The sequence below is a fragment of the Silene latifolia genome, chromosome 2 (assembly GCF_048544455.1).
Source record: "Silene latifolia isolate original U9 population chromosome 2, ASM4854445v1, whole genome shotgun sequence".
Taxonomy (NCBI): domain Eukaryota; kingdom Viridiplantae; phylum Streptophyta; class Magnoliopsida; order Caryophyllales; family Caryophyllaceae; genus Silene; species Silene latifolia.
The window spans coordinates 193,872,715-193,884,654 of record NC_133527.1 but is presented as its reverse complement, the minus strand read 5'-3'; the positions used below and the strand labels follow the sequence as shown (position 1 = coordinate 193,884,654).

The 11,940-nt window shown below is 36.7% G+C and overlaps 2 protein-coding genes across 2 annotated transcripts; both read left to right on the top strand.

Annotated features, from left to right (window-relative positions):
* Positions 1–552: 552 nt before the first annotated feature.
* On the top strand, positions 553–5,529 carry LOC141644147 (notchless protein homolog). Its single transcript, XM_074453620.1, has 13 exons — positions 553–868; positions 1,080–1,161; positions 1,263–1,352; positions 1,458–1,583; positions 1,665–1,792; positions 2,302–2,501; positions 2,759–2,822; positions 3,013–3,123; positions 4,329–4,466; positions 4,662–4,804; positions 4,913–4,967; positions 5,042–5,098; positions 5,187–5,529. Exons 1-13 carry the CDS (start codon positions 719–721, stop codon positions 5,265–5,267), a joined length of 1,425 nt encoding a protein of 474 aa, XP_074309721.1. The 5' UTR covers positions 553–718; the 3' UTR covers positions 5,268–5,529.
* A 103-nt stretch (positions 5,530–5,632) lies between these two features.
* LOC141641881 (uncharacterized) lies at positions 5,633–9,967 on the top strand. The gene is made up of 7 exons (XM_074450524.1): positions 5,633–5,668; positions 8,048–8,203; positions 8,995–9,132; positions 9,280–9,422; positions 9,514–9,568; positions 9,643–9,699; positions 9,788–9,967. Exons 1-7 carry the CDS (start codon positions 5,633–5,635, stop codon positions 9,866–9,868), a joined length of 666 nt encoding a protein of 221 aa, XP_074306625.1. The 3' UTR covers positions 9,869–9,967.
* Positions 9,968–11,940: the final 1,973 nt, after the last annotated feature.

Here is an 11,940-nt window from a genome sequence, read left to right as displayed (position 1 = left end):
AAATCTGTCAAAAAAAACAAATACTAAAAATCCACATGTATCCTTTCCCTCCATTGTGCCCTCTCCGGCACCATACTCTCCTCAAGCCCCAGAACTCTCATATCGTGCTCTATCACTCTCAACCATGTCTGTCTCGGTCTTCCTCTGCCTCTGGACCTTTTTCTGCTTCTCCAAGTCTCCAAATTCTCTCCTAACCCAAGGCGTCCATAGGTCTCCTTCTCACATGGCCAAACCATCTTAATCGGTTTTCCAAAAGTTAAGCCAAACAACCGCAACTTTTTCAAAAAGTAGTTTATGAAAAAACTCATTCTAGAAAGTAAAAGCTATTTCACATAAACTAGGCCAAACAACACCTTAAGCTGATGCCCAACACAAAATTCCAAGCCCATATAAGCTTGGGCTTAGATCGAATCGTTTACAAACCCAAGTCAACCCCGCCCCGCACTTGCACTATCATTTAGCCCAACTTGCTTGTACGGAGTACGTACCTTTTAGGACATCCGACTATATACGAGTATTTCAAAATTAAAAGAAAAGAATAAAAAAAACCTACTTCATTGTTCAGTTGTTCTTGTTCCTCTTTGCTGCCGTTTCTTTCTTTATTCCAACTATTCTTCAACTATTCTTCTTTTGATTTGAATAATACAAAGTAAACAAATGACCTAGTTTTCCGTATAATTTGGATGTTTTGTTAAAAATCTTGACTTTCACCAGCAAAATGGTAATGGAAGTGATGGAGGAAGAGGAAAGAAGTGTAATTTGTGCGCTGAAAGACTCGGAAGGGAATCCATTGGGAGGCCCTATCAGTGTTCCTCACTCGATTGGTCCCAAACAATTTCAACAAATCATTAATAAACTCCTCGGCAATGTAATTGACTCGTCTTCTGTTATTTCTCTGTTGGTCTTGTTTAAAACCGTCTTAATTTGAGTCGTCTCTCAATCACCAACTCTATTTTAGTTGGTTGTGAGAGTCGTTTTAAGTTAAAATGACGATGCTTTTTAGTTATGTACTCGTATATATTTTCAAAATTCCGTCTGATGCAGAGAATTATGCCTGTTACTGTATTTCTTATTTACAGGAAGAGAAATTGCCGTATGCGTTTTATATTGATGATCGTGAACTTGTTGTTGAACTCGGAGTTTTTCTTCAGTCAACCAATGGTCAGTATTACGTAAACAAATGATTGAGACGGAAAGTATTATATAAGGTGTAATTGTAATTGCTGCTGGATTGTTATAGAATGTGGCATTTGTTTGTGCAGCTTCTGTGGAGAATATAGTACAAATTGTTTATCAACCTCAAGCAATTTTTCGCATTGCTCCAGTTTATCGTTGTTCTCAAACACTATCTGGTAATAATTTACCTTTAATTAATTGATTGATATTCCGACCTACTTCTGTGTTATTTTAGATATACTAGTTGTTGAACTGCTTCGCTTTTGATTCTTGTGATGCAGCTCACCAAGATGCTGTGCTTGTGGTTAAATTTAGCCCTGATGGCAGAAATTTGGCTAGTGGTTCAGGCGACACTAATATCACGCTCTGGGACATAAATACCCAATTACCACAGTACACGTGTCAAGGTTAGCTGCTTAATCCTTGTCTTGGCAAATAGAGTACGCGCTTCTTGTTTCTTCAACGGACTTTGCCTTATTTCTGTATAGGACATAAGAATTGGGTTCTTTCCGTTGAATGGTCACCTGATGCTAAGTATCTAGCCAGTGGCAGCAAGGCAGGAGATATTATGTGCTGGGATCCGAAAACTGGAAAGTCTCTTGGTGGACCGCTTGTGGTAATGTCTATTAACGTCTTAATTACAAACTCCGTAGATTCTGTTTTAGCTGCAACGTAAATGGTTGCTTCTTGACTTATGGATGCACAACATTCTGATCATTTCTTTTTTTTCTGAGGGAGCATTGTGATCATTCCTATGCATGCTTAAATGTGTGTTTACAGACATTTATTTACTTGTCAAGTAAAGATTCTGAACTTATTTATGCAACAATAACATTTCCCTACTGAAGTTAAAGACTTCCAAGTTTCAACTATGAGTAGATCACTGGTGTTGATGTATGCAACCTTCTGTTATGATAATCGATTTCTTTTTATTTGAGTTTCTTGGCATACATTTCACTATGGGCTGTCCAAAAATCTCTGCTTTCTTTTCTCAACAGTAAAGTTAGGGCAACATACGCGTGATCCCGTTGCCCTGCCAATTTTAGGATACTTTGAGGCACTTGGCTATGTTGATGACTGCCACTCCTTTTTTTTCTGAGACTTTACTGGAATTTCTCATTTCAGGGGCACAGAAAATGGATAACAGCCATATCTTGGGAACCCCTCCACCTTCAAGCTCCATGTCGCCGATTTGTAAGTGCTAGCAAAGATGGTGATGCACGCATCTGGGATGTAGTTCTTAAAAGATGTGTAATGTGCCTGAGCGGCCATACACTATCTGTAACATGTGTAAAATGGGGTGGAGATGGAGTAATATACACTGGGTATGTTGCCATTTAAATTCCGAGATATTGCTTTTCTGTTTTTCTATGTAGATGTGACTGGACAACATTTTCATTCATACAGGACGTCATTACTTATCTTTTCTGTTCCGCCTTGCTAAAGATATACAATTACTCTGTATATTTTGTTACTTCCCTTTGCTTATCCTTTAATTTCTCACCGCGCTTGTGTCCGTCACTGAGAGTTCGTCTTCAGACTTGCTTGACTTAGCTACATGCATTTTCTTTACCTGTAACAGATCTCAAGATTGTACTATAAAAGTTTGGAACACACAGCAAGGGACGTTGATTCGTGAGTTGAAGGTATTTCAAACTTCGTTGCCTAGATGATTTAAGACGTGAACATTTATTTTTCGAGAACTCTTTATATAGAGTATACTGAGGAGCACTGCCGAAATTCAAATTTCGGCTGCTGTATCTATTTTTTACAGAAAAGCACAGTTGATGATCCTTAGTTTATCACTAATGTCTTTTGATGAACTTTAATTTCTAGGGGCATGGGCATTGGGTCAATTCTCTGGCACTCAGCACTGATCATGTCCTTCGTACCGGAGCTTTTGGTCACAAGGGAACACAACATGAATCTCCCGAGGAAGCGAAAGAGGTAATTTAGGTTTGTTTGTGTCAGAATGTTATTGCCTTTGCACTTGTGAGCAATGCCATGGACCTTTTCTTTCGGCCTTCTCCATCAATTCGACTTTTAATACTACTTGTATTTATTTTGCTTTCACACTGACAAGCGATATGATTAAATGTATAGGCTATTGGTGTAGTTGTAGAAGGACAAGTAACTAGCAAAAGTCTTTAATTAGTGATTTTGAGTATTACTGCTCGTGCAGTCGTGCACATGATTTTTGGCGTGTTGATACGTGTCATGTGTCGTGTCAGGCTGTCAGCCACTCATGTCAGTCTCGCCAGTCGCCATTCGACGACTGGCGAACTAAGTGGAGTGTTTGTACTATAGTTTGTGAGCAATGGTATGACCCTTTTCTACCTTCTCTTATACTTTCTCCATTACACCTTAGGGCTTGCCTGAAATCCATGGAATTATTAAGGGGGTATGTTTTATTGGGCGATAATTACTGGGGAAATTAATTAGGGGGGTAATGAGTTCCTTGATGATATGTTTGGCATAAGAGTAATGATTACTGAGTAGATCTTTTACTCCCTTAATCATTAGCCACGGGGGAGGGTGGGTAATGTATTACCCTTTCATAAGGGTAATAATTCCAGGAGGTGAATAATTACCCGCATACCAAACATGGGAAATACACCTCACATATTACTCCCCTATTCATTCCCCTCCTATTACCCTCAATCCAAGCAAGCCCTTAGTGGTAACATTTGATTTGATTAAAATACTCCTGAAGGAATACAAATGTTAACAATCAAGTGAAATGAAGGGAGTAGTAGTACACGTTTAAAAACTGTTATCTTTTACTTCAATAAATGACATGTGAAAGGATTAAAATACATATTACTATATGTTTATGGTGAGAGTCGGAGGATGAAAGGAGAACTGCATTTCATTGCTTTGTTCTTGTTACATACATTGTTTTCGTTTCATTTTCTGAAAGTTTGTAATACATGCTTCTGATATTTGGACTCCATGTCAAACATTACTGTGGGGAATGACTCGTTCATTTTCAGCACTTGCTCTCGGCAGTTGTTGAGATGATAGAATCTTTCCCGTCGCTATCTGTGTAGTAGATGAGTAGTTCCACCCCACCCCCACCCCCCCATCCCCGCCATATGACGTGTGTTATTTTTAGTTTAGCGTGATTCCAATTCATTTTGTGGGTTTAATAGGCTGCTTTGGAGATTTATAACAAAGTTAGGGGCAACGCTCCAGAGAGACTGGTTTCAGGCTCTGATGATCGCTCCCTGTACATATGGGAACCTCTTCTAGACAAGCACCCTAAATTTCGATTGACGGGCCACCAACAGGTTCGGATTTATTTATTTTTTTGTAAAAAAATTTGCTAGCAGGTGTTGATATAGTTTGATCTTGGTTCCATACTTCCATCACAAGCCGCCCTATTCTCTGCAGTTCCGTTACTTTGATTTAAATAAATATTTACACGAAAGCGAATTATTAATAATGTCCTTTGGACTGATACTTCATAATGCTTGTTTACACAGCTTGTGAACAGCGTTGGGTTTTCCCCTGATGGGCAATGGTTGGCAAGTGGTTCATTTGATAAATCAGTCAGGTTGTGGAACCCTCGTACGGGAAAATTTGTTCATGTTTTTCGAGGTCATGTTGCGTCTGTGAATCAGATCTGGTTAGCACATCTTATCTCCTTCCGTTAATTTTTTTCTATCTTGGATCCGATTAACACAGTCATAAAACCATCCTCTCTATCCAACTTTTGTTAAATGTTTAAATGCAGCTGGTCAGCGGATAGTCGGTTTCTAGTGAGTGCAAGCAAGGACTCCACTTTAAAGGTTCGTAGACACTAACTGGTTACCGAGTTCAATCTTAGTATCGAGTTTTTGACAAGGGACTTCTCGTTTATCAGGTCTGGGATATTAGGACTCTAAAACTCAAGCATGACCTGCCAGGCCATTTTGATGAGGTTTGACTCTTATGTCTATGTAACTTATCGCGCTCTCCCGTATCTCGCTGTTATAGTTTTTGATGTTCCTACTCTGATATTCCTGCAGGTTTATGCCGTGGACTGGAGCCCTAACGGAGAAAAGGCGGCCTCTGGTAGCAAAGACAAGACAACGAAATTTTTTATGTGATGAGTGATTTTGCCATTTGACGTCTGGTCACTAACTCAATATCTGAAAGTTACGGAGTAATTACTAATACGACATAGTCTAGCTTTCACAAGTGCTTATATGAGTCGGTTTCATGATGTGATCTCGTGAGAGTAACCCATATAAGTTATTAGTTTTGTTACGAGTCTGTTAGTTATTTAGCCATCTCACATTATATTAATGTAAAATCCGTATCAGGTGAGACTAACAGGCTTTAATCTAATTTCTAGTCCGGAGTCTCAAACTTTGGTCCATTTTCCAGGTTATATCATTCTTTAATTACCAATGTAAGTTCTTTCCCTTTTGCCAAATTTTCTCTGAATGGTGTTGTCGATCCACGAAAGCAAATGTGGCCGAAAAATAATTTGGTAAACTATTTGAAGGTATGTTTTCCCTTCTTTCTTGTAGCCTAAAAATATATAGCCAACTTATATAAAGCCGAGTTGGACATTCAATTGCTTCGATTTGAATTATCGGTAGAGAATTTAGGTTATGGAGAAAGTACAAATGTTGCCCAACCAAAAATTTATAAATTTAGCATCGTTGGATTGTTCAGTGACTCTGGTCCAGCCCATATTGACCAATTTGCCGGGCCTGTTTGCCCGGCTAACAAAGCGGTTTTGTACAATTTGTTTTTCAAAATTTACAAAGACTCGCACCCACAAACCTGCCCAAAACCCAGTTGGGCCAAAAAAAATGTTATGCTAGCCTGACACGCGTCCTGCCCCAGCCTGTAATTGACCACCTCTCAAAAGTAGCAAACACGGCATATATTATTTGACGTACATGGACGGATGGACGTACGTGTTTCCTTCTTGACCTTGATATTGTATTAAAGCACCACTTGACTCCTTGACGTAAAACACATTGTATTGCAATTCTTATACCATACATCCGGGTGTATGGTACTTCTTACTCTCAGTATTAAAAATAAAATAAATAAAATTGAAAGATAAAAATCACTCACATTATTAAGCAGTTAACGCTTATCATAAACTCTTTTTCCTCCTCTTTCATGCCTAGAACTTTCATAATTACAAAAAAAAATGATGCATAAAATTAAATTTTTCTTCCAAACCTATTAGTTTTGTAATCTTAAATTTGTATTTTGATTGATTATCTTCTAAATTATCAGGTAAGTGTATTAATTAAATTGAATTTTTTATATTTTGTCTCTCATTATTCATGGTTAGTTTTGTGATTTTGGGGGCTATGATTCATCATATGGCAGTATTATATTCACTTTTAATTTAGTGAATATGATAATTTAGTTTGATGAGTACATATTATCTAGTGTAATATTTATCATATGACACGATTATATTCAATTTGAGTCTAGTGAATATGATAGTATAATTTGATGAATATGTATTATGGAATGTCATATTCACAATATGACACTATTATATTCACTTTGAATTCAGTGAATATAATAGTGTAATTTGATGAATATGTATTATGTAGTGTCATATTCACAATATGACACTATCATATTCACTTTGAGCTCAGTGAATATGATAGTATAATTTGATGAAAATGAGAGATTTAATGTCATATTCACCCAATGATCCTATTATATTCATTTTGATTTCAGTGAATATAGTGGTTTAATTTAATGACTATGAACTATTAACTTCGTAAATTTGGGTACGACTAAATGAAACTATATATTTGATGAATTTTATATGATTTTAAAATTGATAAGTTGAGTAATTTGGAAAAGAAAAAGAAACGTACAATGAACAAGTAGTGGGTAGTTATTCATATATCGGGTAGTTAACTATTTTTCTTTTTCTTTTATTTTTTAATTTTTTTATAATTTTTATGGGAGTATCCTGCTCCCTACTCCTGAGAGTAAGATATAATTTGCCCATTACATTGCTTTTACCCTCTGTTACAGCTTAAATGTACAAAATATATTTTCAACTTGAAGGTGACTTGATTTAATATAAAACTAAATCTTGAATTTGAATCAAATATACTTGATCTGGAGAGTACCAAATAAATAGATTTTAGATGTAGTATCCAATATCCATAATATTTAGTAGACCTGTAGGTCTATTAAGGCTCTATTTGGCATGACACTACATGTAGTTTATTTGACCAAAGTAGTTTATTTGACTAAAATTTCAGCTGATCAAAGTAGCTTATTTAACTAAAATTTCAGCTACCTGATTTTTTTCCAAGTGTTTGGCAAGTAATATATTTGTCCAAATAATCTACCTGAAAGAGTAGCATTTGAGATTTCTGGTACCTGGAACAAGTTATCTTCCATTTTTTACCCTTTCAAGCTATAGTATTAATTAATTATCGTGTCCTTTTACGTCATTTTATCAAAAATCAGCTACCTTTTTAGCAGCTAGTTTGACAAACATTTTTTATATAATTAGATAACTTATCAGCTCCTAATTTTCAGTTATCTTATCAGTTACATTTTCAGGTTTCAGTTAACTTTTCAGTTTTCAGTTACATTTTCAGGTTTCAGCTACCTTTTCAGGTAGTTTTTCCAAACCGAGCCTAAGACGATCAGGCTGTGGTTCAAGTGAGTTTTTCAAAACAAACGTATACAATTAACTTTTTTTTTTTAGAAAAATAACTGACTGAACATTCAGATAAAATTAATATTTCGATACTTTGACCTTAGGTAGAACTTGTTGGACCTTTAGTCCTAATTAATTGTTTTGATAATGACAGTAATGATTTGTATGTGGACTTAATATATAAACATATGCGTGTAATTGTGTGCTTAAGTTTTAATTTAGAAAGGAACAATTACAAGACGCAAGCTTGAAGTTTGGACCAAGGAGGGGCATGGGCATTGGGTCAATTCTCTGGCACTCAGCACTGATCATGTCCTTCGTACCGGAGCTTTTGGTCACAAGGGAACACAACATGAATCTCCCGAGGAAGCGAAAGAGGTAATTTAGGTTTGCTTGTGTCACAATGTTATTGCCTTTGTACTTGTGGGCAATGCCACAGACCTTCTCTTTCGGCTTTCTCCTCTAATACGACTTTAACGACTACTTGTATTTATTTTGCTTTCACGCTGACAAGCAATATGATTAATTGTATAGGCTACTGGTGTAGTTGTAGAAGGACAAGTTACTAGCAAAATTCTATAATTAGTGATTTTTTAGTATTACTGCTCGGGCACATGATTTTTGGCGTGTTGGACACTTGTCATGTGTCGTGTCAGCCACTCATGTCAGTCTCGCGAACTAAGTGGAGTGTTTGTACTATAGTTTGTGAGCAATGGTATGACCCTTATACTCTCTCCATCACACCTTATTGGTAACATTTGATCTGATTAAAATACTACTACTGAAGGAATACAAATGTTAACAATCAAGTGAAGTGAAAGGAGTACACGTTTAAAAACTGTTCTCTCTTATGGTGAGAGTCGGAAGGATGAAAGGAGAACTGCATTTCACTGCTTTGTTCTTGTTACCTACATTGTTTTCGTTTCATTTTCTGAAAGTTTGTAATACTTACTTCTGATATTTGGATTCCATGTCAAACATTACTGTGGGGAATGACTCGTTCATTTTCAGCACTTGCTCTCGGCAGTTGTTGAGATGATAGAATCTTTCCCGTCGCTATCTGTGTAGTAGATGAGTTGTTCCACCCCACCCCCACCCCCCATCCCCGCCATATGACGTGTGTTATTTTTAATTTAGCGTGATTCCAATTCATTTTGTGGGTTTAATAGGCTGCTTTGGAGATTTATAACAAAGTGAGGGGCAACGCTCCAGAGAGACTAGTTTCAGGCTCTGATGATCGTTCCCTGTACATATGGGAACCTCTTCTAGACAAGCACCCTAAATTTCGATTGACGGGCCACCAGCAGGTTCGTATTTTATTTCTTTTTGTAAAAAAAATGCTATCAGGTATGGATATAGTTTGATCTTGGTTCCATCAGAAGCCGCCCTATTCTCTGCAGTTCCGTTACTTTTATTTAAATAAATATTTACACGACTGCGAATTATTTACACAGCTTGTGAACAGCGTTGGGTTTTCCCCTGACGGGCAATGGTTGGCAAGTGGATCATTTGATAAATCAGTCAGGTTGTGGAACCCTCGTACGGGAAAATTTGTTCATGTTTTTCGAGGTCATGTTGCGTCTGTGAATCAGATCTGGTTAGCACATCTTATCTCCTTCCGTGAATTTTTTTTCTCTCTTGGATCCGATTAACACAATTTCCAACTTTTGTTAAATGTTTAAATGCAGCTGGTCAGCGGATAGTCGGTTTCTAGTGAGTGCAAGCAAGGACTCCACTTTAAAGGTTGGTAGACACTAACTGGTTACCGAGTTCAATCTTAGTATCGAGTTTTTGACAAGGGACTTCTCGTTTATCAGGTCTGGGATATTAGGACACTAAAACTAAAGCATGACCTGCCAGGCCATTTTGATGAGGTTTGACTCTTATGTCTATGTAATTTATCGCGCTCTCCCGTATCTCGCTGTTATAGTTTTTGATGTTCCTACACTGATATTCCTGCAGGTTTATGCTGTGGACTGGAGCCCTAACGGAGAAAAGGCGGCCTCTGGTAGCAAAGACAAGACAACGAAATTTTTTATGTGATAGCTTCGTGTGAGGAGTGATTTTGCCATTTGACGTCTGGTCACTAACTCAATATCTGAAAGTTACGGAGTAATTACTAATACGACATAGTCTAGCTTTTCACAATTTTATATGAGTCCGTTTCATGATGTGATCTCGTGAGAGTAACCAATATAAGTTATTATTTTATTACGAGTCTGTTACTTATTTAGCCACCTGACATTATATTAATGTAAAATCCATCTCCGGTGAGACTAACAGGCTTTAATCTAATTTCTGTTCCGGAGTCTCAAACTTTGGTCCATTTTCCAGGTTATATCATTCTTTAATTACCAATGTAAGTTTTTTCCCTTTTGCCAAATCTTCTCTGAATGGTGTTGTCGATCCACGAAAGCAAATGTGGCCGAAAAATAAAAATGTTATGCTAGCCTGGCTCGCGTCCTGCCCCAGCTTGTAATTGACCACCTCTCAAAAGTAGCAAACACGGCATATATTATTTGACGTACATGGACGTACATGTTTCCTTCTTGACCTTGATATTGTATTAAAGCACCACTTGACTACTTGACGTAAAACACATTGTATTGCTTTACCCTCTGTTACAGCTTAAATGAACAAAATATATTTTCAACTTGAAGGTGACTTGACTTAATATAAAACTAAATCTTGAATTTGAATCAAATATACTTGATCTGGAGACTACCAAATAAATAGATTTTCAGTTAGTCTTGTTGAAGACGGGTCGGAGCAAGTGACGGGTAATGCCACTCACAAAACGGATAGGGGGACAAGGTGGGGCACCCCCATGTGCTTCCCTCTCTCCTCTATTTGGGTCATTTGTGAGAGAAAATGGTATCCGTCACTCCAAAGTGACGGATACATGCCGTCTTCAATGAGATTTTGTGATAGATTTTAGATGATGTATCCAATATCCATAATATTTAGTTGACCTTTAGGTCTACTAAGGCTCTGTTTGGCATGACATTATAGGTAATTTATTTGACCAAAGTAGTTTATTTGACTAAAATTTCAGCTGATCAAAGTAGCTTATTTAAATAAAATTTCAGCTACCTAATTTTTTTCCAAGTGTTTGGCAAGTAACATATTTGTCCAAATAATATACCTGAAAGAGTAGCATTTGAGATTTCAGGTACCTGGAACAAGTTATCTTCCATTTTTTACCCTTTCAAGCTATAGTATTAATTAATTATCCTGTCCTTTTACGTCATTTTATCAAAAATCAGCTACCTTTTCAGCACCTAGTTTGACAAACATTTTTTATATAATTAGATAACTTACCAGCTCCTAATTTTCAGTTATTTTATCAGTTACATTTTCAGGTTTCAGTTAACTTTTCAGTTTTCAGTTACATTTTCAGGTTTCAGCTACCTTTTAAGAGAGTTTTGCTAAACAGAGCCTAAAACCCCCCAATTTTAACTTCTTATTATATAAAGGAGTATAAAAAGACTTTGAACACTTTTTTTTTTTTTTAAGAAAACTAGATTGATCCTCTAGGGTAGAACCAACCTATTTCATCCTTTCGAATGAGGGGGGTAAGTTGAAGCCACCGGGTATCAAACCACCTCGAAAGAGTTGGACATGAATGTCCAACAGAAGCCATGAAGTCAGCAACCGTGTTGGCTTCACGAAAGCAATGTTTAATTATCACTTCATCGAAAAAATGAAGGTCTAATTTCACATCCTTGATAATACTAGAAATTTCCCACGGAATTTGCCAAGTACCTCAAATCGAGTTAATAACACATAAGTTATCACCCTCCACAATTAACTTTGAAATTCCTAAAGACTTTGAACACTATTGCAAATGGACAAATGGTCATGTCTGTAATATATATAGACTGAAAGCTATTGTGACATAAATTCAATTTAATTTGATATATACTAGATATGGACGAAGTTAAGCAGAAGAATATCAAGCTATGGTTCAAGTGAGTTTTTCAAAACAAACGTATACAATAACATTTTTTTTAAGAAAAATAACTATGAGTAAACATTAAGATAAAATTGATGTTTCGATGCTTCGACTTTAGGTAGAACTTGAGTCCAATTTCACCCCTGACTAGATCCGATCT

Excerpts from the sequence above, each read along its gene's own strand:
- LOC141644147 (XM_074453620.1), top strand. The coding sequence starts at position 719 with ATGGTAATGGAAGTGATGGAGGAAGAGGAAAGAAGTGTAATTTGTGCG. Across the intron at positions 2,502-2,758 it reads GATGGAGTAATATACACTGG|ATCTCAAGATTGTACTATAA; the intron begins GTATGTTGCCAT and ends TACCTGTAACAG. Across the intron at positions 3,124-4,328 it reads CTCCCGAGGAAGCGAAAGAG|GCTGCTTTGGAGATTTATAA; the intron begins GTAATTTAGGTT and ends TGGGTTTAATAG.
- LOC141641881 (XM_074450524.1), top strand. The coding sequence starts at position 5,633 with ATGTGGCCGAAAAATAATTTGGTAAACTATTTGAAG. Across the intron at positions 8,204-8,994 it reads CTCCCGAGGAAGCGAAAGAG|GCTGCTTTGGAGATTTATAA; the intron begins GTAATTTAGGTT and ends TGGGTTTAATAG. Across the intron at positions 9,700-9,787 it reads TGCCAGGCCATTTTGATGAG|GTTTATGCTGTGGACTGGAG; the intron begins GTTTGACTCTTA and ends ATATTCCTGCAG.